General features: G+C 38.2%; 1 protein-coding gene across 4 annotated transcripts; it reads left to right on the forward strand.

Annotated features, from left to right (window-relative positions):
- On the forward strand, positions 1-27,545 carry COMMD8 (COMM domain containing 8). Of its 4 annotated transcripts, none has more exons than XM_042936462.1 (6): positions 1-29; positions 1,160-1,229; positions 18,291-18,446; positions 22,567-22,719; positions 25,518-25,673; positions 26,749-27,545. In XM_042936462.1, exons 2-6 carry the CDS (start codon positions 1,173-1,175, stop codon positions 26,767-26,769), a joined length of 543 nt encoding a protein of 180 aa, XP_042792396.1. In that variant the 5' UTR covers positions 1-29; positions 1,160-1,172; the 3' UTR covers positions 26,770-27,545. The 4 variants fall into 4 exon arrangements, with proteins under 4 accessions (XP_042792396.1, XP_042792395.1, XP_042792397.1 ...); XM_042936461.1 differs by lacking the exon at positions 1-29 and adding an exon at positions 13,461-13,545 and having other exon boundaries at positions 1,023-1,229; XM_042936460.1 differs by lacking the exons at positions 1-29; positions 1,160-1,229 and adding exons at positions 11,483-11,596; positions 13,461-13,545.
- Positions 27,546-27,756: the final 211 nt, after the last annotated feature.

Below are 27,756 nucleotides of genomic sequence, written 5' to 3' on the forward strand. Positions count from 1 at the left end.
TTCTGCTACCGGACCATGGTTGACTGCAGGTAACTGACACCATGGAAAGTAAATCTCAGTTAAGGGGTAATTACTGTGCCAGGAAACAAATCACAATAGAAAGTCAGCATGACCAGAGAGGAGCACACAGTGGACTTCAAAGGTGCTGGGGATGTTTATTATCAAGCTCTATGGTGGTATAATATAGTCAGGATTCTACAGAGAACAGAACCAATATGATGGTATAAATATATATTGGGAGAGAGAAATTTTAAGGAAACAGCTCACACAATTGGGGGTGGGGGGTGGGGTGGTGGTGGAGATCCAAAACCTGCAGCAGCAGGCTGGAGACCAATGGAAGAATTGATTTTGCAGTGTGAGTGCAAAGGTTATCTGCTGCCAGAATTCTCCCTCAGTCTTTTTCTGTTAAGGCTTTCAGCTGATTGAATGAGATCCACCTTCATTTCTTTGACTCAAGATCTGCTGATTTAAAGTTAACCTTATTTTAAAAATACTTTTGCAGAAACATGTAGAATAATGCTTGACCAAATATCTGGGTGCTGTGGCCTAGTCAAATTGGCACATAAAATTAGCCATCACAACTTCCTTTTATCATTGTTTTTAAACTGTTAAGATACATTAAAAATTTAAAAAAAAGATCAATGTCTTCATCTTGGAAGCTGAGAGTACAATTTGGAATATAAGATCCCAAGGTCAGCTAAAACAGTTGTGAAAGCTCTGGTAAGCAAATAATAATAAAATAGACTTAAAAAAAAACAAAAAAAAAAAAACAAAAAAAAAAACCCCAGCCAAACCAGGGCCCTTTGGAATCCAAGGGAATCATCTTTGTTAACAAGGACTACCAAAACAGAAGGGCAAGGTATAGGCAGGCCTTTCCTGTTCTCACTTACTTGGTCCCAGGCCACATTAAAAATCTCCCACTGATTTGGAAGCTTCCAATTGGAAATTCAGGGCATTTGCTGAATCATTAGTTGAGACCTGAAGGGAAGAATCTAGAAAATATCTTGCCCTTGTCAATCAGATAGAATTGAGAGGTGGGAAAGAGGGCTGGTTAGACCTCCAACGAGCTGAGTCCCTTGCTGTGCCCAAAACTGTTTCTGCTACCACATGCTGGCATTGACTATTCCTCTGAAAACTGTTATTGCTTAAATCTACCCAGGGTATAATGTTTAATGTTCAGATTAATTGGGACCATCTGTCATCTAGGAGACACATTTACTCAACCCACAGTGAGTATGGAGCAAGATAAATATTTATTTCTCTGTTTACCAAAGTGATGTTTCTCTTTTTTAATTATTTTTTAATAAATGTTTATTTATTTTTGAGAGAGAGAGAGACACACACACAGCATGAGCAGGGGAGGGGTAGAGAGAGAGGGAGACACAGAATCTGAAGCAGGCTCCAGGCTCTGGCTGTCAGCACAGAACCCAACGCAGGGCTCCAACTCATAAACTGCAAGATCATGACTGAGCTGAAGTCAGAGGCTTTACCGACTGAACCACCCAGGTGCCCTCAAAGTGATGTTTCTTAAACATTATGTCTTTGTCAAAGTTCCATAAATCAAATTTTATTTCAAATGCCCTAGAGAAATTCTTTATTAAAGGAGTCTGGTAGAGCATCCTTTTATAATTTCAAATTTTGTTATGTTTGTTTTTCTTGAAAGAGGGCACTAATGATGTTTAATGTTCTATGCAGTCCTGCTAGTTTCTGAGCGGTCCTTCACGAGGCCCCTCAATATTAATGGTTGCATAAAACTGACTTGCTATCATTGCCATAGGGATTTTATAAGAATTCTTAACAATATTTTTTGTGTGTGTACATTCCGTTAAGCCAGCTTTTACAGATGCTAAGACAGAGGTCTTATGCTATTCTTTTATATGCTCTCAATTTACATAGTTTAATCCATGCTAAAATTTCTTTGGTTTTTTAAAATAATCTTTATTTGCATAAAAGTAGATTAAAATAAAACAGATTTAACAAAAGTGAATTTAGGAAAGTATCAGCTTTACCTGTAAATTTTAAAAACACTGTCTAGAGCAGACACTATAATTTCTATGTATCATTCTTCTTACATTTCAGCATGTGAAGTAGATAAATGTTTTACTACAGTAGAAAAACAAGACATGACTAGTATTATTGAATTGTGTTCTGATGACATTGGCATTATAGTCAGAGTCTGGATTGGATTTGACCAATGGTGACTTTAACTTCTGGGCCTCCATTTCCTCTTTTGTAAGAGGAAGTTAGATTAGATGCTTTCTAAGTTTGGCTTCTACCATGGTAACTATCTGACCGAGTTCTTGTTTCCTCTTGCTCTGTTACATAACTTAACAATACCAACAGAAGAGCTATCTTAGAGAAATATACTCACTTCACTATGATCTGAATATTGCTCACAATGCTATATATAGAAATTTCTTCATTCTTGGCCTCAAATTTTGATTTAAAAATGTACTTATTTTGGATATATTCTGACATTGAATTTTATTATCTGCCTTTTTGGTTTGTGTGATTCCTTCCAATTAAATTGCTATGCTCATTCATTTCTGCCTATGAATATTCAACCCAACTCCCAAATCCTTCTTATTCCCTTAATAGAATGACTCTGATCACCCTGATAGTTCTCTTTCTTCTTAACTCCTGGCTTGTACCTGTCATGGACCTTATTATTGCTTTGTTTTTGTAATTTTAAATGATCTAGACAAGTAAAAAGAACATAAAACAAACTTACAATATTCTATTTTTCAGAATTATAGTTATCATTTTGGATTATGGGCCTCTAATTTCTTATTTCTTTAATGGAATATTAAAGATATCACTAAAGTCCCCTTCAATACTACTCCAAGTCCTGCTTCTAGAAGCTATATGTTTATGTTGTATAACCTTCCAAGATCCTTTCATAAAAAATACACATTTATATGATGCTCTGCTACTTTTTGTATTTTAACTAATGTACACGACTATTATATGGTGTGCCAATATTTAGTTCCACATCTTGTTTTTTAACTGAACATTATGTGTATATTTTTATTTTAATTCCAGTATAATTAACATACAGTATTATATTAATTTCAGGGGTACCATATAGTGATTCAACAGTTCCATATATTATTCAATGCTCATCAAGATAAGTATGCTTTTTTTTTTTAATGTTTATTTATTTATTTGGAGAAAGAGAGAGGGAGAGCCTGAGATGGGGAGGGGCAGAGAAAGAGCAAGATAAAGAATTCCAAGCAGGCTCTGCACTGTCAGCATAAAGCCCAACACAGGGCTTGATCTCTGTTCCTGAGATCATGACCTGAGCCTAAATCAAGAGTTGGACGCTTAACTGACTGGGCCACCCAGATGCCCCAAGATAAGTGTACTCTTAATCCCCTTCCCCTATTTCATCCACCTCCCCTCTGGTAAGCATCTATTCCTTCTCTATAGTTAAGAGTATGTTTCTTGGTTTGTCTCTCTCTTTTTTTCCCTTTGTTCATTTGTTTTGTTTCTTAAAGTTCACTTATAAGTGAAATAATCTGGTACTTGTCTTTCTCTGGCTTATTTCACTTACCATCATACTCTCTAGATCCATCCATGTTGTTGCAAATGGAAATATTTTGTTCTTCCAAATATTTTGGAAATATTTGTTCTTTTATTTCTTTGTGCACATATGCCATATCTTCTTTATCCATTCATCAGTTGATGGAGACTTGGGCTGCTTCCACAGTTTAGCTATTGTAAATAATGTTGGAATAAACATCAGGGTGCATAAATCCCTCTGAATTATTGTTTTTGTATTCTCCGGATAAGCACCCAGTAGTGCAGCTACGGATCACAGGATAGTTCTACTTTAACTTTTTGAGGAAGCTCCATACTGTCTGCCTCACCAGTTTGCATTCCCACCAACAGTGCACAAGGGGTCCCCTTTCTCTGGCCAACACTGTTTGTTTCTTTGAACATTATATTTTTAAGACCTAGTTCTATTCTCACTGATATAGTAAGTTCATTTAAAAGCAGCGTTTTATAGTGTTCCATTACATGACCGTACCTTATTTCATTTATAATTCTTTTATTGATGGAATGCTATCATATGGATGCCCTTCATATTGTGGTAACTGGTTCACAAAATATATCTCCCCTATGACATTATAATTCCTTGAGTTTCAAAGATATTTTTAAAATGACTTTTGCCCAGGAAGAACCACAAAAATAGAATAAATACAATGAGAAAATATCTTTAAATGCCAATGAAAAGAATGATAAATTGGCAGAAACCGGAAAATATATACCTGAAGACACAGATCTGAGGTTAAGACTTGCTGAGTCAAGCTGATTAAAGGTAAAAACTCAAGTGCTGAAGCAGAAAGAGTGGAAACCATGAGGGAGGGGAAGCTGCCAGATAGAAGGTGGAAAAGAACCATAATATGCAGAAAAGAAAAAAGTACTCCTGTGATTCCAGGGCAAAACCAAAAGAAACCTCCCCCAATTCCAGCAAGTTGTAACTCACGCTCCTTGCTGGAACCAGCGCAGGGTAAATGTCTCTGTGCCTTCCTCTACTGTTGTAACAGGCTTGGGATGATAATACATTTACAGGGTAGAGAGCCAGAAGTTGCATTCAAATGGACCTCCCCCAATAGACGGATTAGGGGGTTAAAAGGACCTTTTCAGGCCAGTTGGGGATTGCAGCTGCGGGCATTTTCCTCAGTCGCTGAAGGGTAGGGTGGTATACGGACCTGAGCGTTCCTTCAGGAAGAAGAGTGTGCTGAAGGATGCACTTCCATCTCATTTGCTGGATACCAACCAGGCTATGCAGGGAAAGCTGCAAAATATTCTACTCATCTCCAGAAATTCCTCAAGCCCTTTGCTAGCTTTCCTCTTTGGTTCTTCTGCATATCCAATCTCCTTATGCTAAACTTCGCTGCTGAATGAAAACTCTTTGCTGAGGCATTTCTTTGGCAGCTCTTCTGGACCTGACTTTATTTACCAGTCTCAGGGGTTCAAAGTTATCTATTTATTTTGACTTTGACCATGACTATTTTAACATTTTCCAGCTTGACTAAACGTTATAGAGAGGCTTCTTCCTGACTGAACTCCTGACTTCCACTTTCCTAGAACATTCTCTTTGGGAAAACTTGTAATTATAATTACTTTTCCCCTTTGAGATGGAAATCTTTTGAAAAGTCTCTTGCCAGTTTTACACTTTAGGAATATCTTTCTCAAGAATTTGTGATTTATGTTTCTGAAATGTAATCACCAAAGGATAGCCCTATCTCTGTTTCCATGAAAGGGTAGATGCAGGGCCCGGACTCACAAACTATGAGATCCTGACCTGAACTGAAGTCGGACCCTTAGCAGATTGAGCCACCCAGGTGCCCCCTCATTCTTGAGACTCTTAAGGGCTTTGTAATATTTTAAACAGATATTTGTTAAGCCACATGTATTTCTGAGCTCTTTTCAGTCAATGTAACAGCAAATAATTTATATATTTTAGACAATGGGGCAGAGATATTTTTGGTCAAAGAGGTAATTTTGGACCATCCTCTAAGGCTTTAAGCTCATGGTTCTCAAATTCAGCTACACATTGGAAAAAAAATATATTTCTGGGTTCTATCCCTAGAAATTCTGACTTCATTGTTCTAGGTGTGATTTGATCGGTTGTAGGGATTCTGCAAAACTCCTCAGTTGACTCTAATTTGTAGTCAAGGTTGTGAACCATTACCTATGCTCCCTACAGTGTTTTTTTGTTTTTTTTAAATTACTTTCTTCTTTTCTGAATTCAATAAACAGTTATGGGGAAACTCCTTCCTGCCAGATGCTGTCCAGAATACTAAAATGAATGTGTCATGGCCTCTGCTTTTCAAGGAGGTCTCAGAAAAATGGGAGAGGCAGAATATAAACCAATAGCTGCCATGCAATGCAATAAGGACTGTGATAGTTTGTTCAGAGTTATGGAAACACAAGTGAGGCAGTAATGAAAATTCTCTGGGGGATGCGTTTGAATTCATTAGGCCAACTAGGTGTACATGGAGCGAGCTGCAGGAGAAAGGAGAGCAGATTCTACTCAAAGTTAGAAAAATCTATTCTAAACAATAGGAATAGCAGAGTGATCAAAAACCCACCATTCTCTAAATGTGCTAAAGGTCTTTCTTATCGTGCTGTTGTTGTGACAACATTGGTCTAGACTGACCAGATCTCTTGGTTACTAAGGGTTTACATCTTCGCTTTCCAAATCTTCACCTTTTCTACAAATTTTTTTTCCAAATCAGTGGATCTCAATACTGGTTTACATTAAATCACACGGGATGTTTTGTCAAACAAAATAATACTGGTGCTTTACCTGCAGTAACATTCTTTTATTATTGGCAGAAGGGGTGAGGTCTGGATATTATTTTTTTTAAAGCTCCCACATGATTGTCTACAGACAGACACAATGGACATTTTGCAGGGCCATGGTAGTTTCTCAAGCTAAATTGTGGGAATGGTTGTACAGCTGTATAAATTCAGTAAACCTCCCTGAACTGTTCTTCAAATGGTGGGGCTTTTTGGTATGTAAGTTACAAGCTATTTCAAAAACAAAACAAAATAAAATTGGACACATTTTAAGTGAAAAATCAATCACTCAAAAATTCCCTGGAGTGACCCTAATGTGCTATCTTGATTAAGAAGCACTGGCTAAAATTCTAAGAGCTCACAGATGTGGAGAATTTTCGTACAGTGATTAAAGGAGGTGCCAACTGAGAAATGAGAGGTCTTATAGGCATAGAATCTTCATCAGAAAGACTAATTGAGCACTTGACATGCCATTCTAAAAGACTGCCACTCCTAAGGATGTAGTGTGGATTACAATGCATTCCATCTGAGGTCCAAAATTGCAGTTCAACCAGGTATTTCACTTTCACAGAGCAATTTCAGAGCTTTTAATATATTGTATCTTTTAGTGCTATACTGAAATAACTTATGTATGATCTCTATTGCCCTTTTTAAATCAAAATGTCTATTTGTTTCAAAGATCATTTTAATGGAGAACTCAGATACCTTAAGCTACAAGAATATTTTTTGATAAAGAATAATGGAATAAGGAGATATTAAAAGCATTTCTTAACTATGTACAAAGCTCAAAAAACTAAAGACCTTCAGTTCATTATGTTTATTCACCAGGATGGGGCATTCATCCAGTGACCTCTAAGACACTGTTTCTCTAGGCAGCCAAATCTGAGTTGATACAGACAAGACTGAACCCAGAACCCCCCAAATCTTTACAAATTAGCTATTCATAACTTTTTCTAATGCAATAGAATCAATGCCAATATAACATTTAAATATTTCCTGTACAGTTATAATAATTAAAGTCATTTAAACTTGGAAGGCCCTTTCCTCTCAACAATTTATGGACAGGAATAATTTTAAATAGATTGCAATGCAAATCACTAAGCACATCTGCATTGCAACACATCTAATTATGATGAACAAATTAGTCAACTTCAAGTCAGAGGATAACTGGAAAAGCAGGTTTGAACTTGGAAAATAGATATGGAAAGCTACAGACAATTTTTTTTTATTATTAAAGGGTGCCATAAATTCTGAATAATGAGTTAATAGCTTTTGATTCCTAGAACATTTGTCAGAAATTGTACTTACTGAAGCTAATGTTGTCAGTTCATGGGTAGTAAAAGTAGGGAGCCCCAGAATTTAGGGACAAGGAAAAAGTAATCATTTGAAATTAACTAGGAAGACAACCCACAATGATGAGGAATAGGAATTCCCAAGGTAACCCTCTGGAACAGAAGTATTTCTTAAATCTTGGTCAAGAGTCTGTATAAAGCAACTACAAGGGTACGGTATCTAGTCAAAGAAACAAGTTTTTTCTTTAGTCAAGAGGAAAGGATGCTTTGTTTTCACCCTACCCATTCCTGGAATGAAAAAATACTAGAGTTCATTACAATTTTAAGGAAGTATTTTAGATGTATTCCATTTTCATTCATTTAGTCTTACATTCACTAAGCATCTTTCTAATCCACGATTTGGTTAAAGAACTTGTGGGTCAAGAAAGAGTGCCCTAAGGAGAAACAATTCTTATCCCGGGACATTCTGGTTTATCAGTCTCTTGAGATGGGGGGCTTAAACAAGAGATTTATTCTCACAGATCTAAAGACTAGAAATTAAGGGGTGCCTGGGTGGCTCAGTCAGTTAAGTGTCCGACTTCAGCTCAGGTCATGATCTCGCGGTCCATGAGTGCGAGCCCCGTGTCAGGCTCTGTTCTGACAGCTCAGAGCCTGAAGCCTGTTTCAGATTCTGTGTGTCTCTCTCTCTCTCTGACCCTCCCCCCATTCATGCTCTGTCTCTCTGTCTCAAAAATAAATAAACATTAAAAAATTTAAAGACTAGAAATTAAAAATTCAAGTGTTCGCAGGGTTGGTTCATTCTAACAGCTGTTAGAGAAGGATCTGTCCAGCCCTCTCTCCTCAGCTTGGAGAACCAAGCTATCTCCCTGTGTCTCTTCACATAGCCTTCCCTCGATTTGTATCTGTGTCCAAATTTCCCCTTTTCATAAGGCATTAGTCATATTGGATTGTGATGCACCATAACAACCTCAGTTTAACTTGATTATCTCTATAGAGACCTATCTCCAAATAGTCACATTCTGAGATGCGTCTTACGACTTCAACAGACGAATTTTAAGGGGGACAATTTAACTCATAAAAGAGAAGACATATACTGGGGGGAAAGCAGCAGTCTCTGCCATAATGCCTACCTTGTGTCTGAATGATCGGCACAATCTATGTCCACCCTTGCCAGAGTCAGTTACTTATGGGAATTCACAGGATGAATCAACTCCAGTTTTCTCTGGAACTTTCCTTATCTGGGCCCCTCACCAGACCCATTAGCACAGGGCATGTGTGTACATGTGTGAATGTATCTCACTTTGTTCCCAGGACTGCATACTACTTGCACTCCAAGTAACACTAGTATTGGCAAAAGATAATAGGTAATCTTTACTATGGGTGAACTACCTTCTACATGCTATGCTAAACACATTGTATGCATTATTTCATTAAAAATTTTTTAAACGTGTATTTATTTTTGAAAGGGGGGGAGAGAAGAGACAGAGTGCAAGCAGGGGAGGGGCAGAGAGATGGAGACACAGAATCTGAAGCAGGCTCCAGGCTCTGAGCTGTCAGCACAGAAGCGACGCGGGGCTCGAATTCACGGACCGCGAGATCGCGGCCTGAGCCGAAGTTGGACGCTTAAGCGACTGAGCCACACAGGCACCCCTGCATTATTTCATTGTAAATTCACAGACACTTTATTATGTGGGTAGTAGTTTCATTCCTATCTTCAGTCAAGGAAACTGAGGTACAGAGAATTTAAGCACTTTACGCAAAGTCATGCAGCTGTTAAGTGACAGGGATATAAATGGACTCTGACTCTAGAGCCACTGTTCCACACCGTTCCTCAAAAAGTTTCACTAACACAGTAGCTATAGCTTATGACTCTATCTCTTGGTCAGAGCCCCCAGCCTCCAGCTGGCTGAGAGGACAGACGCTTTACCCTGTCATATAGTTTGCATTTTACTTCTACATCCTCTTTCTCTTTCCAAAGCATCCAGCCCACCATAAATTCCATAGATCTTAGTTCCAAAAATATCTTTTTTTTTGAGGTTTAAATATGTTTCTTTTTTTTCTTGTTTTAGTGAAGTGTAATTAACATTCAGTGTTATATTAGTCTGAGGTGTACATACAAGGATTCAACAATTCTATGCATTACCCAAAATATCTTTTAAGTCTTTCCATTTGTATGTGGTTCCCACCACTCATCATCGAAGCCCCTAGATTTCTATAGTCTGTGCGTGCAAATTAGGTCATATCAACTTAAATGCCTACATTAGTTAGGATTAGTCTGGAGGCACCCAGGTGGCTCAGTTGGTTGAGTGTCTGACTCTTGATTTTGGCTCAGGTCATTCATGATCTCATTGTTTGTTCGTGGGATAGAGCCCCACGTTAGGCTCTGTGCTGACGGTGTGGGATTCCCTCTCTCTGCCCCTACCCATCTCATGCTCTCTCTGTCTCAAAGTACATAAATAAACATCAAAAAAAAAAAAAGGAATATCCTCCAAACTGATTCTCCTGCTTTCACTCTTGCACCCGAGAGCTGGTTTTCCAAAGTCTAAATGCTTTCCAGAGTATAACCATTTAAAAACGCAGACTAGTTCACGTCAATTTGCTGATTAAAAATCTCTGACATCATCTCCATTACGCTTCCCTTGCTTACTGCGTATGGTCTGGCTATACAGGCTTTGGTTATTATCTTTTTATTTTAATTAATTTATTTATTTTGGGAGAGAGAGAGAGAGAGAGAGAGAGAGAAAGTGTGAGCAAGGGAGGGGCAGAGAAAGAGGGAGAGAGAATCCCAAGCAGACCCCTCACTATCAGCGCAAGGCCTGATGTGGGGCTCGAACTCCTGAACCATGAGATCGCGACCTGAGCCAAAGTCAGACACTTAACCAACTGAACCACCCAGGCACCCCTGTTTATTATCTTAAATAAGGCAGGTTTTCTCCTGCTTCAGGGCCTCTACGTTGTAATAGCAACTCTCATTTCCCAGATGTTTGCCTTCATGTCTCCTCCTCTTTTATGCCTGCATGTACATGCCACTTCTTGGCAACGTACTCCTTGACCAATGTAAAGTGTATTTCCACCATCCCTCTCTGTTACATCACTCTGTTTTATTTTCTTTAAGATGCTTCTCCAGGGTACCTGGGTGGCTCAGGTGGTTGACTGACGCTTGGTTTCGGCTCAGGTCATGATCCCAGGGTGGAGGGATCGGGCCCCACATGGGGCTCTACACCGACAGCACAGAGCCTACTTGGGATTCTCTCTCTTTCTTGAAATAAATAAATACACATTTTAAAAAAGAGAGAGAGAGATGCTTCTCCATAGCTCACATGATCTTATTTGCTTACTTGTTCAATATCTGAGGTCCCGCCATACACAACTAGAAGGTAAGTTATTGTTCACACTGCCTGCAATACCAGAGCCATTAGAGTATCTAATGCATGGTACGTGTTTAACCAATAATTGTTAGAGTGAGTGAATGAATAAATATCCCAGGGCATGGTGCACAAAATTCTTTCTTGCTCCTTCCACTTCAAAATGAAAAGATCCCAATTACAAATAACCTCCGGCAACAAATTAACTCTTCGATAAACAGCTTGAATTCCAATTTCAGGTCAGTAAGCACACCCAGTGAGGTTTATCTGAGATCTTTAGATCTTTTTTTTATATGTGTCCGAGCTGTGACCACTGACCTGCACTGCCTATACTGCACTATATAACAGCCTAGGTGGGTTTTAGATGCAGATCACATTCCCAAGGCAGAGACTCTCCAACACTATATCTAGGAGGGTAAAGAAGAGGGAGATACACTCTGCTTTCTGGAACCCACTAAACTTTGGCTAGATAACAGGGGAGAAAAGAAGGCCACTTATAAGGGAATCTAATAATGTTTTTTATGTTCCAGGCTAGACCTCATTTCAAGAACTTTACATATATGAACTTATGACTCTATAAGTTCTGTGCTAACATAACTAATTACAGATGAAGAACCATAAACACAGGTAAGTGAACGCTACTTGCCTAATATTCCACAGACTGTAATTTGCCAAATTGGGGTTTAAATTTAAGAAGTTTAACTCCAGAGTCCCATGTGTCTAACTATCACTACAAGTAAGATTTGTAAATTTAGAACTAGAGCACAGGTAGTAAAAATGGGACTGTAAGAAACAGACATGTTTTGAAAACCTCCTGGATTATACATATAAGAACATCCTCTTATCAAAAGGCAAATATTAAGTACTCTGACTGAATTTTGGGCCCTGTTCTCTGTGCCTCTTTCCCTTATTTATTAATCTGTTATATGGCCTTGGGAAGTCATATCACCTCAGAATGCCTTTCTTTCCTCTTTAGGGCCAGTGAAACACACAGACAGCCCAGTGACTTTGCAACTAACCATGACCTTGGACAAAGTTGATACTTCACCAAATTTGTTTTTCCTCACCTTGGAAAGTTGGGGTAACTCCCACAACACAATGTTATAGGGAAGATTAATAAGATAAAATATAGAAACTGGCATATAGTAGATGCTTAATAAATATTGTTACCCCAACTTTTACCATATACAAAATCTAGCCTTTTCTTAGAAAACAGTCTCTACCCTCAGTAGACTTACTAAACACGCACAGATTAGGTAGGAGATTTCCAGACTCCTTGTTCATTAACTGTTAGTTGAGGGGCTCTTCTGCACAAAGTCGAAGTCTTAAGATAATTATGTTTCAGTTGGGGCAATGATTGTTGTACATAACTACGTATATTAAGAACTGGAAAGCGCTAAATATTTTAAGTGAGGGAGAGTCATGAAAATTTAGAGGAGGAGGAAATTGCTTTCACCTCCAAGAGATGGGGCACAGAGTAGAGAAAGGGCATCCCAGCTAAACATCGAAGGGTGTCACTAATATGTAGTTTTTCTTTGCATAGCCCAGAATAAAATAATTACTTTCTCCTCTGTGGTATGCTTCATCACTTTTCACTACTTTTATTATTAAATTTATATTAGACTGTCATTTCTGTTTCTGTCTCCCACTTACTGTGTACTTCTAGTTACCAGGAACTGTCTTATCCCTCGAAATTCTCCAGCATCTGATTAAAGTAACAGCTATAGTGAGAGAAATCACAGAAAATGTTTTTTGGTTAGTTCGACGTTAACCGTGTGGCTGTAGGGTCTGACGTTGCTTAACTTTAGGCTGTGCCTCCTAGCTCTGGTGACTTTTACGGTTGCTGTAAAACACGGAATGCCCAGTTGACTTTGACTTACAGATAAACGGGGAATAATTTTTGGTATAAGTACGCCCCATGCAATATTTAGAGCAGACTTAAAAGAACACATTGTTCATTGCTTATCTGAAATTCCAGATTTAACCAGGCACTCTATTTTTATTTGCTAAATCTGACTATCCTAGTGACTGATCTTATTTGTTATTTGGAAATGGGGATGAAAATAGTACCGGATAATCTATATAAAGTATCTTGCACACAGGTAAACCCTCACTTAACCTTCCAATTAGAATACTTTAGTAAAAAGAGACACATGCCAAGCCTCCGGGACAATGGCCCTGAGCTCAAAACAGGGTTACTCTTATTAGACGGCTTTCTAAGGAGAGCAAAGAAAGTTCGACAGAACTCTGAACAAAGTTGCAACGTGCTTGCGAGATTTGCAAATTTGCTTTCAATATAATAAGTGTGTTTAGCAAACTTACTCCAGGCGGAAAAGGGATTTTCCTTAGTTACAGGGAAAGCGCCGGCTGTGTCTCTGCGCACGCGCACGAGAGCCCCTGCGTCTCCACGCTCGGCCCCCGCCCACCCGAGAGAGTCACGTGGCTGAGCCGTCGCTCGTGAGGCGCGACCGGGCCTTGTCATGTGACCTAGGTTTCTACTTGGTACTGGGATGGAGCCGGAAGAGGGGACGCCCTTGTGGCAGCTGCAGAAGCTTCCAGCCGAGCTGGGCCCGCAGGTGAGGAGAGCGCGGGCGGCGTGGCAGGCGGGGCCCCGGGACGCCCCGGCGTGCAGGTCTGGCCCGGTCTGATCGAGACGCGCTGGCTGGGCTCGCCCGGGCTGCCCAGGGCTGGGACGGGGAAGGGGCGTCAAGTCGGGTGCACGGCCCCCTGCTGCCCCTGGAGAGCTGAGAAGGCCGACGCTTTGGGCGCCACCTCCACGCCCCCGCTTGAAGCTGCCCCTCGAGGGGCTTTGCGAGCTGACTCCTCGGCTTTGCTCGCACCTGGGTGGGGGTGGCCCGTCAGCTCCCCGGCGCGGCCCAGGACCCGCTGACTCTGGGCTGGGAAGCGGAGTCCCCACCGTAGTGTTTGAAAAACTTACAACGTGGAGCCGGTGGTGTGCAGCATCTCATTTCATTCATTCGTACACCACGCACGCCGGAATGCTGCCTGTGCACCAGGCACAGTGCTAGGTGCCGGGGATAGGCTGGGGACATGGGGACGTAGAGAAGCACACCCTGCCCCCTGGAGGGCTGCACAAAACAAATTGGTAAGTACTCCCAATAACTGGGCAACTTACTTTCGGTAGGGTGGTCCAAGGTGGCCTTTCTCTCAGGAGGTGACATATACAGTGAAACCTTGGGCCTGAGAAGTAACCTGGCTGTAAGGGATCTGGCAAGAGCCTCGTTGGTTTGTTCGGCCAGCTTTTCACTTAAGTGGGCCTTGTGCTGAGTGCCCAAATGGGATAAGGTAAAACGGTGAGTGAGATACAGCCCGTACTCTGCTGGAGCTTGTATCTAATAAGGAAACCAAACTGAATTATCCAGTAACAAGCTTGTGGGACAGGTAGCAACCCAGATTTGAAGGGGCAAGGAGAGGCGTTCCGGAAAAGGAACGTCTCAATTTCTAGGTTGAGTTCCAGAGGACGAGTCGGACTAGACAGGCTAGAAGGGAGAGAATACTTTAGGCAGAGGAATAGCAGCTACAAGGCTAGAAAAAGGAAACCAGCCTCTGTGGGCTTTGAGGACCTGTTCTAATTCTTGGAGGCTGAAATTCAGAGTGAGAAGCAGGGCAGGGAGACTAAGGCTAGGCAGGCGAGTATAAAGTCAGGTGGCTCGAGTCTATATGCCACGCTTGTTATTTAGCCTTAATACCAAAGGCATTGGCAGTTTTGAGTGTGAAAAATGAAATGTGGAGGCAGTAATTGCATTTATGTAATTACTGTGAGCTGTGAAAGGAAGAGAAAACCCAGTGGTTGCTGTAAGAGGAAAATCTGACTGAGAAGTGAGACTTTCCCCCTTGAACTTTCAAGCAGAAAAACTTAGACCTGAAGGAAATTTGCCCATCCCTGAAAGAAAGCAATATATGCAGAATTGAGCTGCAGCATCTGGGAGCGGAGGTTGTTTGTCCTCAGAAGTCAACCAATTAAGGGGCGCCTGGGTGGCTCAGTCGGTTGAGCGGCCGACTTCGGCTGAGGTCATGATCTCGCAGTCCTTGAGTTCGAGCCCTGTGTTGGGCTCTGTGCTGACAGCTCGGAGCCTGGAGCCTGTTTCAGATTCTGTGTCTCCTTCTCTCTCTGACCCTCCCCCATTCATGCTCTGTCTCTCTCTGTCCCAAAAATAAACTTAAAAAAAAAATTAAAAAAAAAAAAGTCAACCAATTAATACATTGTGTTGTAATCAATATATAAGTATGTTTATTTCCATCTCCTCTGTCGCCCAACAATTCAGGCACTTACACAACTTCTTGACCAGCTGGCTTGACTCTGGTCTCTCTTATTCTGAACTCCTTCAGGGTAGATAACTTTCTTTTACATTCCCAGTTCTTCAGATTTGTATTCTGGCTCAAGGTGGGTTCTTGATCAGTGTCCGCTGAGGGAAGGAGTTAATGCATACTGAACTCTGCTTAATCATGGGGGGCAGTTGTCTGGATTCCAAGCTTTGATGGACTGGCCTTAAGTGTAAATGATTGGCAATTCGAAGTAAGTCCCTATTGTGTTTCATTTATAATGGGTGACGGGTGGGAGTGGGGGCTTACCCTACGTAGTGTGATAGAGGCGTGTGGGTAGGCAGCCTTAAAAGCCCCTCATTTAAGACTTCTTTCTTCCTCTGTTCCATTTGCAATGGGGAAAGTGGGGGAGGGGGGAGGGGGGAGGGGGAGGTGGAAGGGAACAAACTTACCTAATTCTTATCAGGACCAGGAAAAACCATCTTAACTCTCCTGTGATTTTACAAGTGAGGAAACCAAAATGTCAGCAGAGAGAGTTGGAGTACCGTGCCCAAGGTTGTCAAACTAGTAAGTGGCAAAGGTGAAACATATGTTCAGATCTGTTGGTTGTGAGTCTTTGTATTAGCTTCCTGCTCCTATCGTCCTTCTACCTGCTTCTTAGTAAGGCCCATAACCTTTCTCATCATGTAGGTTGATGACGCCCAGATCCCTGCATCCAGCAAAGAATCTCTTCCTTGGGTGTCAGGCTCCTGCTTAGACACACCCCAGGTACCTCAAATTCAGTGTGTCCTTGGCTGAACTCCTTGTCTTTCCCCCTGGAACTATTCTTCCTGTGATTATAGCCTCATTTTTGGTTTGGAGCACCACTGTTTACCCAGTCACTCAGCCTAAAATTCTGAGTATCATCCTTGGTCCTTCCTCCTTTTCAGTCTCTTTTACCTAGTACTGCCCCCATTTTGAGTGTCCTCAACTATTTAGCCGCCTGCTCTTCCCTCCCCCCATCTAATTTCTTCCTGGTAAAGAGAAGGCAAGGGGCCTTTGGTCTCACCATCTCTCTTTTCCTTTTCTCTCCTTGCATCTCCCAACTTGTTGGGAAATTTATGGAAACATAATGCAAATATGTGAACAGGTTGCTTCCCTGTTGAGACAATTAAAGTCTGGACCCTGTATACAAGGCCCTTTATGATTTGGCCTCCACTCACCTCTCCAGCCTTGTATCCTTTTTTCAAATTGAACATGTGATTGTTCACTTTATTCTATTATGCATATGCAGTTGCTGGTGACTAGAAATGCCCTTCTCTCCCCTTAAATGGCCAAGTACTACAACAACATAATGTGGGTAGGTGATATCCTCATTTTATTCTTTTAAAAGCAGCCCTTTCTCTTCTTCTCTGTGCTTCTTTGTACTTTCTATAAATTTATAATATAGTTCCTCTCATTCTAAATTGCATTTATGTATTTATGTTTGTCTTTCTCTAATGGACTAAAGCTCTGATATGGTAGCACCTTAATCTTGTTTATCCTCAGTTTTTTCATTTGTAAAACGGGGATAATAACAAGACTTACCCCCTGTATAGGGTTGTAGTGAGGATGAACGCAATGCTTGGTACTCAGTCAGGGCTCCATATGTGGTATCCATTACAGTTATATTTGCTTTGTATTTCCATTAACTTGTTTAACAAATGGAGTGAAGTGCTCATTACCTGTTTTGTACATGTGAATACAAAACATGAATGAATGAATGACTAAAAACATTTATATTCCAAAAGATAGTACTTTACCAGTTTGAGCTCTGTGTTTTGCTTTAGCGTGGGGGCAGTTTGGGATAACATGGGATATGTGTAGAGAATTTGGAATGAATTTCAAATTGAGACTGTTGGTGGATGTATGGTAAATAAAAGGTCTGTTCATAGAGGGCATTAGCCATCATTTGGAAGTGGAGTTACCAGTTGCTCATTTCTGTTCTGATATGTGTGGTGTTACAAGGGGAAGAGTTACTGCTTAAAATGAAGTGGACTATGGTCCAGGGGAAAAGATTTGGAAGACTTGTTTAAAATAATTTTCCAGATTATTTGGGTTCAGATACTCTTTTAACAAGACACAAATATCCCCTGGGAAAGAAAGCCATGTTAATCATTTATCTCGAATAGTGCTGACATAGTAGGCAATCAGTTAATGTATGTTAAAGACGTGGAACGTAATACCGGTAGTGGTGGGGGTGGTGGTAGTAATAGTGATAATAACAATAATAAGAAGAATGGTAACAATGGCTAGCAGTGTGTAAGTGTTTTATACATGCTAGGAATGTGCCAAGTAATTTGCATGTACTCCTTACAACAGCATAATGTAGCTAGATGATCTCCTCATTTTACACACGGAACAGGCACCAAACTTCGAAATAACTTGATAAAACTAGTTAAGTAGTGGAACTAGGATTGAAACTAGACAGTTTTATTCAAAAATTCAGTCTTAGTCACTATGTTCAGTTATATATATGTCAGGATTTCTATTGCTGATACTAAGGTAGGGTACAGGGAGAGGAATGTAAAAAAAGAAGATAAAGGCACTGACGACTTTCTTGGAGTGGACCAAAACAAGTGAGTGTGAATGCTGTGAAAATGGAGGCAAGGGGAAATGAAATTTATAGATCTACAGTAAAAAACTTTGATCTAAAAGTCATACTTTATTATTATTATTATTATTATTATTATTATTATTATTGGTATAAATACAATGTCTAAGGAATCCCAAGGTGAAACTTTTATATTCACCATCATCCTTTCAGGATTATTGGAGAAACAACAATGTGTCTATGAAATTATTTCAGCTTCTGAAGGTGGACAGAATTCTAGAAAGTCTGGGATTTTTATTGGAGCTTTAATTTTTAATAAGAGTAATGTTAAAAATAGTTACATTTCAATCTTTAGCTGCTCTTGCGGGTAACATGAGCTGCTCCCAACAGCATTTGTTTCCTACAAGGAAGATAAGTCTGTTTTGTAAGTTTACTTATAATTCACTTTCTTTCTTTTCTCTCTAGCTGCTTCATAAAATAATTGATGGCATTTGTGGCCGAGCTTATCCTCTCTACCAGGATTATCACAGTGTTTGGGATTCGACAGAATGGAAGAATGTTCTAGAAGATATTACCAAATTTTTCAAAGCTGTAGTTGGTAAAAATTTACCTGATGAAGAGGTAACTTCACTCCAAATTTCTATATCTCATAATAAATAATAAGTACTGTTAACGTTTTTCTCAAGTTGGTTTTAGGGCACTATATCATACAGGAGCCATCATCAGTAAGTATATGTTATATTAACAAAAACATCATAATTTTGAGTAGGCAAATCTGATTGTGGAAGTTCTGGTTCTCTTGTTTTGGTTGTTTATGTTTTTAGAATTGTGATACATTTAAATCATGTAGAAGAAAACCAGAAGTTAGGTAACTGACACCTACATTCGCATTATCACAATTAAACAGTTGTTAACATTTTACTTTATGTATTACAGGTTTGTGTGTTTGTTTTAGAAACAAGGTATTATAAATATACCCAAATACCACCTGGCATGCCACCCTTCCCCAAGAGATCACAGCTTGTTGGTATACATGTTTTGTATTCCATGTTGTAGGAATGTTTATGTCTTTAAACAATGTATACAATTATTTGAGCTGTTTGAATGTGTAACTTGTAAATGATAACATATGTATCCATTTGTAATTTTTTTATGGAATATTGTTTTAGACTTGTCAGTATTGGTAAATGTAGATCTGGTTCTTATATTTTAATTTCTTATAGTATTTGATGATAGGATTAGCAGGACTTCTTTTTCCGGCCTCCTGATGAACCATTAGATCCTTGCCTCTTTCATTATTATGTATAGTGCTTCTACTGATATCTTGTGTGTGTCTCCTTATACACATACTGTTTACCCAAGGGATACAGGAGTGCTGATGCATAAGGGCACTTGTACCCCAATGTTTATAGCAGCACTTTCAACAATAGCCAAATTATGGAAAGAGCCTAAATGTCCATCAACTGACGAATGGATAAAGAAGATGTGGTTTATATATACAATGGAATACTACTTGGCAAAGAGAAAGAATGAAATCTGGCCACTTGTAGCAATGTGGATGGAACTGGAGAGAGTTATGCTCAGTGAAATAAGTCAGGCAGAGAAAGACAGATACCATGTTTTCACTCACATGTGGATTCTGAGAAACTCAATGGAAGATCAGGAGGGAGGGGAAGGGGGAAAAAAAGTTACAGAGAGGGAAAGAGTCAAACCATAAGAAACTCTTAAATACTGAGAAACTGAGGGTTGATGGGGGGTGGGGGAGAGGGGAAAGCGGGTGATGGGCATTGAGGAGGGAACCTGTTGGGATGAGCACTGGGTGTTGTATGAAAACCAATTTGACAATAAATTTCATATTTAAAAAAAAAAAACGTAAAAAAAATAGCATATTGGCCACCTTTTCTAGAATAGATATCTTGAAGTGAAATTAATGGGGTGTCCTTCCATTGAATGGCTTTTGTACCTTGGTAAAAAGTTATTTTGGCATGTTTATGTAGGTTGCTTGCTTATAAAAAATGTAGTTTATGTATATTCATTTTGATTTGGATGATATTCTGGGTGGGAGTTCTTTGTTAGAGCTATGTATTTTAAACATCTTCTTCCATTATGTGGCTTGCCTTTTCACTCTTAATGGTGTCTTTTTGTCAACAGAAGTTCTGAATTTTAATCAAGTCCAGTTTTGTCAACATTTCTTTTGATTGTTAGTGCTATTAAAGTCCTGTTTAACAAATACTTGTGCCAAGTCATGAAGATTTTTTTGTTAGTTTTCTTGTAGAAGCTCTCACATTTATGTTACTGGTGCATTTTGAATTAATATTTGTGTGTGGGTTAAGGGTCGAGTTCGCATTTTTTCATATCAATAGCCAGTTGACCCAGTACCATTTATTGAAATGACCATCCTTGCCCCATAGAATTTCTGTGCAGCCTTTGTTGTAAATCAGGTAGCTGTATATGTGTTGGTCTGTATCTGGACTCTTTATTCTACTCCATTAGTCTAGTCTATATTTCCCAATACTACACTGTCTTAATTACTGTAGAATTAAAGCTATGTTACATAGTCTTGATAATAGAAGACTTTCAATTTCATGCTTCTTCAAGATTGCTTTGGCTCTTCTAGGTCCTCTGTATTTTCATGTACATTTTAAAGTCAGTTTGTCAATTTCAACAACAACAAAAAAAACCCTTGGATTTTGATGAATATTAGTCAACTTGGGCTGCCATAACAAAATACCATAGACTGAGTAACTTAAACAACAAGAATTTATTTCTCACAATTCTAGAGTCTGGTAGGTTAGTCCAAAGTAAAGGTGCTGGCTGATTTTGTTGCCTGTCAAGAACCCTTTTCCTGGCTGCAGACTGCCTTCTTGCTGTGTTTCTCATATAGCAAAGGGAGAGGGAAGCATTCTTTCTTATGTTTCTTTTTATAAGGGCACTAATCCCATCATGAAGGCCCTACCCTTATGACCTATTAAACCTAATTACCTCTCAGAAGGCCCCATCTTTGAATATCATCACAGTGAAGGTTTGAATTTCAACATAAGAATTTTGAAGTGACATCATTCGGTTTGCAGCATGGAGATTGCACTGAATCTCTAAAATCATTTGGGAAAGAATTTATGTCTTAATATTAATCTTCCCAATCCACGAACATGGAATAACATTCCATTTTTTGGAGTACTTCAATTTCTCTATTTTGCAGTTTTCAGTATAGAGATCTTGCAAATATTTTTTTAGATTTATTTTTAAGTAATTGATACTTTTGGTGTTAATTTTGTTCTCCACTTGTTTATTGCTGGTATATAGAAGCAATTTTTATATCTTTACCCCATATCCAACAATTTTAAAAAATTTAATGGCTTATAAAACATTTTTCTGGATTTATTTCTTTTGTGTGTACAATCCTTTTCTTTTTAGATTTTAATACCCATTTTTTTTCTTACCTTATTGCAGTGCCTAACACCTTTAAGACAGTGTTGAAACAAAAAGCAGTGTCTTATTCCTGATCTTAGGAATTCACAATTTTATCATTTATTGTGTTAGCTGTGTGGTTTTATAGATGTATACTATAAGATTAAAGAAGTTTCCTACAGTTCCTACTTTGCTGAGAATTGTTGTCATTAATGGGTATTGAATTTTATTTAATTTTTTTTCCTAAATTTGTTATTTTTTTCTTCTTTATTTTGCTGATGTGGTGTCTTTCATTGGATATTTAAATGCTAGATTAACCTTGCATTGCCAAAATAAACACCACTTGGTCATCATGTATTATGTTTTTATGTATTTCTTGATTTGATTTGCCAATATCTTATTTAGGACTTTTGAATCTGTTTTTGAGTGATATTGGCCCATAGTTTTTCTCTTTGTAATGTCCTTGTCAGGGTGTCAAGTTTTATTCTGGTCTAATAAAATGAATTAGGAAGTATTTTTTCTCTTTTCTTATTCTCTGAAAGAGTTTATGCAAGATTGACTTTCTATCTTCCTTAGTACTGTGTTACTATGTTGTATAATTTTCAAGTATTTGGAGATTTTTTGTAATCAGTTATGATTTAATTATACCATGGTAAAAAATATATATATAATTTGATTGCAGTCCTTTGAAATCTGTTGTGATTTGCTACATGTCTTGTCTTATGGTTCCTTTTGGTGAATGTTCCACATATATTTGAAAATAGTATGTTCTGTAGTTGTTGAGTAATGTTCTGCGTGTCAATTAGGTTAAAGAAGATAGTATTTTTTTGATTCTAATCTTTATGATTGTTTTGTGTGTTTTCCTGTCAGTTACTGGGAGATGTGTTAACATTCTAATTATAAATCTAATAAATCTAATTAGACTTACCGATTTCTCTTTTTAGTTCTGCCAAGTTTTGCTACTTTATATATTTTGAAGCTCTTTTATTGGGTGCACACAAATTTATGATTGTTCTTTCTGTTGAATGGTCCTTTTGCCATTCTTTATTTCTTGTAATACTTCTTAAAGGCTACATTGTCTGATATTAATCTAGCTATGCCAGCGTTTGTGGTCTTTGCTTTCATGCTACTTCATCAGTCAGCCCTTTACCTTTTTGTTTTGCAAAAATCTCTTGTTTGTCAGTTACACATTCTCATCTTATTCTAGGTACAGAAGTCTTTTTTTTTTTTTTCTTTTACTATCGTTTTAAAGGGGTTGTGAAAGGGGAGTGGAGTATATGTTTACATTTTAAACAGAAAGGCCCTTTCACTTACTTTCTGTTTATTTTCATAGATATTTCAGCAGTTGAATCAGTTGAATTCATTTCATCAAGAAGCTATCATGAAATGCTTGAAAAGTAGGAAAGAGGAAATCAAGAAGGCTCTGTTAGAAGAAATAGTTGATATTTCTTCTGCACAGCTACAGGATTTTGACTGGCAGTTGAAGGTGAGAATCTGTTTATAGGCATGTATTTTTTTATCTCATTTTTTGAATGGAAAGAAATATTTATTCTTTTTCATAATATATATCTAAAATTTCTGTTATTTTAAGAATACAGTGTCAAAAATTACATTCTTTTACATTATGCATAAGTACAGTACAGACATCAAAAAATATGTAATAAAATTACATTGATAATAAATTTAATTAACTAGAGCTGTGAATCATTAAATATCTTAAATAGTGGAGTAGTATGTATTCAACGTATATTTTTGGCTAGAACTTTCTAGCCTTTATTATAGTCTTCCTGAGATTGGTAAATGTGATTCTGTCTCCAGAGGAAAATCTATGTATTATTAAAAGTTAACTTTAATGAACATTTTGAAAAAGAGACTCATGATCAGTAGGATTCATAAAAATTTCAGACTAACTTTCCATGCTGTATAGGATACGTAGACCTCAATGAGGAGGTTGTGTTGAAACACGTTGTGTTGAAACATACTGCGTTTCCTCATTTCAGCATGATCCTGGATAAAGTGTCTCATACTGTCTTTGTGGATAAAGTGGAGAAAAGTGTGGAACAATTACATAGTTACTTGGGTCATAGCTGGATAAACAACCAAAGCCAGATGTATTTGTGTTATCCAGGGAGGAGGTCTCTGTGATTCTGGCTTTGGCCCAGTCTTTTATGAATATTATGCTTATCAAATCTAAGATACATTATATTAATATAATACAAAGTTTAAAATTATTTTGTAGCAAATTACAGCGATGGGCCAAATGAAGCACAATAAATTAAGCAGAGATAACCTAGATAGAGGATTTTTATATAAATAAAACCAACTTAATATAAAAGATATGAGAGGTAGGCCAAAAGTAATATGTATGAGAATATTTAGTTGTTTTGATTTACCAAATGTGGCTTGAGTCAGCAGTATGATGATTCAGTCTTATGTTTTGTTGATAGAAATGCAGTGTTTCAAGCAGTGGGTAGTTCTAATTCTGTTTTTATTCATTTCACTTTTAAGTTAATTTAGTTATTAATGCTTTTAGTTCTGGTTGCCAAATTTAAGAGATACTTAAACAAATTAGTGCCAGACCAGAAAAGAATGAACAGGAACTTAAAATCATGAAGGTTTTTTCAAACATTTGGGGAAAGGAGAAAACTTAGTAGAAAAATGATAGTTCTCTTTAGAGGACTAAAAATCATCTCTATGGATGAGGGACTTAATATACGCTCTGTGGCTACAGCGGCTAGGACAAAGGTTAAGGTTTAAGGTACATAGTTTGAAATAAGATGAGTTCACATTCAACCTAAGGAAAATGTTTTAACACCTATCAGTATCTGAAGATTATTTTAACCTCTTCTTGAGGTAGCACGTTCATCATTGGTGGTAATTCAAGCATAGACTGAGAAACCACTTATTGGACACACTGAAGAAGACAATTATCTATAATGTAGACCATCTTTGATACTTCTAAATTAAAAAAAATTTTTTTTAACGTTTATTTATTACTGAGAGAGAGACACAGAGTGTGAGCAGGGGAGGGGTAGAGAGAGGGGGAGACACAGAATCTGAAGTAGGATCCAGGCTCTGAGCTGTCAGCACAGAGCCCGACGTGGGGTTGAACTCACGAACTGTGAGATCATGACCTGAGCTGAAGTCGGTCGCCTAACCGACTGAGCCCCCCAGGCGCCTCATCTTTGATACTTCTAAATCTCAGATATGATGAGCCCTGTTTTTTGAAGAGAAAACGGAGGAGGTATGTGAGGATTCAATTCTACAGTGTGTGCATGCCGAGGGTGGACTTAGAGGTTGTTCGTTAGGGAAGTAGTTCCTTACCATTCATTGCATAAGTAAATTTTTGCAAGTAGTAGCACTTCAAAGATTCACTTATTGTGGGGTTTTCTAGTGCAGATTCCAGGAAAATTTGATTTTTCCTTTGCCATCTGCCAATGAAGCCATGGCACTTGTTTCAAAAAGTATTAGTATCATAAATATTTGGTTCTTCTGTTTCTTCTAGGATTCTCTGTAGACAGAAAATAAGAAGTAGGGAAAATGAGTGTTTTTGCTGAGTGACTCTAATTGAAAGTGGTATCTTGATAATGTGTTTAACAATAATTTGGTAGAGAATTGGCTGATTGTGAATTAAACGTCTTAATTTCACAAGCTTTACCAGCGTTTTTGGTTGTATCCTTGTACATGGGCTTTCATCCTCTTGGTTTCTTCACACGTCTTTAAGAATTCTCAGTTTCTTGGGGCGCCTGGGTGGCTTGGTCGGTTAAGCGTCTGACTTTGGCTCAGGTCATAATCTCACGGTCCGTGAGTTCGAGCCCCGTGTCGGGCTCTGTGCTGACCGCTCAGAGCCTGCAGCCTGTTTCAGATTCTGTGTCTCCCTCTCTCTCTGCCCCTCCCCTGTTCATGCTCTGTCTCTCTCTGTCTCAAAAATAAATAAACGTTAAAAAAAAAATTAAAAAAAAAAAAAAAGAATTCTCAGTTTCTTGATGCATTGGACCCATTCAGTCCTTCCCGGCCATAACTCTGCGCTGGATTGCTGCTTATGCTACGAAATTCGGACTGGTTGTCCTTTTTTCCCAGTCCGCATCCTCTCTATTCATCCTCCTTTCTCTTTCTGTTCTTCATGTATGTGTTGGTTTGGCGGGGGTTTCTTTGTTTCTTTCTCCTTTTCCTGTATTTGATAGCAAACAGGAGTGTTCTTGTATTGTTAATAAGCTCTGATGTATATTTAATATATTATTTTTTTTACTACTTATTAATTACTATTTTCCTCATTTTAAACAGCTTGCACTGTCTAGTGACAAGATTGCTACGTTACAAATGCCACTTTTAAACCTTACTCTAGACGTAAAAGAAAATGGTGAAGTCAAACCATATTCTGTCGAAATGAGTAAAGAAGAGCTGCAGAATCTAATAAATTCCTTGGAAGCAGCTAATAAGGTATTTGTTTTAATTGTGCTGTGTGGTTTAAAATGTTTAAGTGTTGACTGATAGATACCCTTAGAGCAATAGAAGAAAAACTCATAATTGACTTTTAATATTTCTTTGTTTCTGATCTTTTATGTCAAGCACAGAAAATACCTTGTTGATCTGTTCTGCATCTCTAGTTTTAGATATTAAAAAAATTACAACTTGTAATTTTGACTGCTTAGTTTTGAGCCTAACTTATCAAGTAGTCATTTTTGATAGAATAGTAGTGCTATTCTCACAGCTAGATTTTTTTTGCCGTGCTCAGTAATGATGAAAATAAATTTTTACCTTGGGGCTGTGATTCTAAAGAGTTTTTATGATTATAAATAGCTGTGATCCTAAAGAAAAGAGTGTCTTATTTAACTGGACAAGTAAAATTGCTTTTATAATCCTCTAAGAATGAGAGACAAAATATGGCTTGTAGTTATTATGACAAAATCAGGTAGGGATAAGGTGTGACTAATGAATGAGTAAAAATTTTGCATTTACAAAGGGTTGGCTAAATAACAGGAACAATTCCCAGTGTTTATTTAATGAGAAAAATACTTAAACAGTACAAACTGCTGCTGTCAGAAAATGTCTTTGTATATGTATGTTCCTTTCATTATTGCTCAGCTTTTTCTGTGTGATCTGAAATCCATGATTAATGTCAGATACTCTAACCACCTTTTCTTGCCACTGACTAGCCTTCTTAGCCTTACCTCTTTTAAACTCTGCTATCCTCAGTTTTCCTCTATACTCTGCAGATGCCGATTTTAGTGCCATGATGACTGGTCCACATGCCCAGTAACCACACTGGCAGCCTGGCTTGCTTTCGTATGGGGCTGTCTGAAAGGGTGTGTGGTGCAGCCCAATGTAAATGTTAATTGATTCAGAGCCATGGATCCTGGAAGGCGTGCACCGTCTGCTCCTGTGCATTGTGCTTGCTTGTTATCAGTTCTCCAGGCCCTTCTTCAGAGATTTCAAAGCATTTCATTAAGCAGAGATTGGCATCATTTTGGAATAACCTGATTTCCACCCCCCCCCCCCGACTTTGTGTTTTAAGGTGGTCCTGCAGTTGAAATAACTGGAAATGATGAATACCAACACTATCAGATTTCACTGCTACACCTGATAACGGCCGAGTGAATACTGTGTGTTCAGAAAACCTGCAATATACGGACTCTTACGCTGTGCTGAGAAAGCAACAGTGTTGAGATTGCAAAGATAAAAATTTATCAGCTTCCCTAAAGAACAGGAAATGACATGGTTGACTGGAAATGCATAAAAATGATAGATGAAAAAGCTATAATAGCAGTTTATATTTTCGTAATGGCTGTTTTGCCCCATTTATTAAATATTTGAGAAATCTTTATAGATATACAGTTTTATTGAAAGTTGAAAATAGGTTCTAAAGTAATGTAAACATACAAAGCACAAATATACTTGAATGTTGCTTAAAGGAATATATGAATAGCAAGGATGTGTATTATGGATATATATGATTAATTTGTAATATTTTAAAAAATAACTTTTAAAGAATGTATAAGCTGCATATATAACTCAGGAGATTCCATATCTTTCTTATATTTCAAAGGAAAGATTATAAAATGTAAATTTCTTAAAGAAGCTCTTCTTCAGACATGAACAAGAAAAAGTAAAATTGTGTGAACAGTTTTGAGTTTATGAATTATTAAAATATTACTAGAATAGGAAAAAATGAAAATAACACTGTTACTTCTGCATTTCTGTGTTTGATTGGGAGGGTGTGCTGTGATAAAGAGAGTAGATGTCATTGTATAGTGTGTGTATAACTATTCAAATATTAGCTAATATTAAATATAAGTCCATTTTTGTTATAAACCCTTAATATTGAAGTTAATAGTTTTCACTGGAAAACAAGCCATTTTTAATTTCAGTTAACTTTAAAAACAAGCATTCTGGGGCGCCTGGATAGCTCAGTCAGTTAATCATCCAGCTGTTTATTTCAGCTCAGGTCATGATCTCAGTCTGTGGGATGGAGTCCCCTGCGTTGGGCTCCATGCTGGCAGTGCGGAGCCTGCTTGGGATTCTC

This window comes from Panthera leo, chromosome B1, assembly GCF_018350215.1.
Source record: "Panthera leo isolate Ple1 chromosome B1, P.leo_Ple1_pat1.1, whole genome shotgun sequence".
Classification (NCBI taxonomy): domain Eukaryota; kingdom Metazoa; phylum Chordata; class Mammalia; order Carnivora; family Felidae; genus Panthera; species Panthera leo.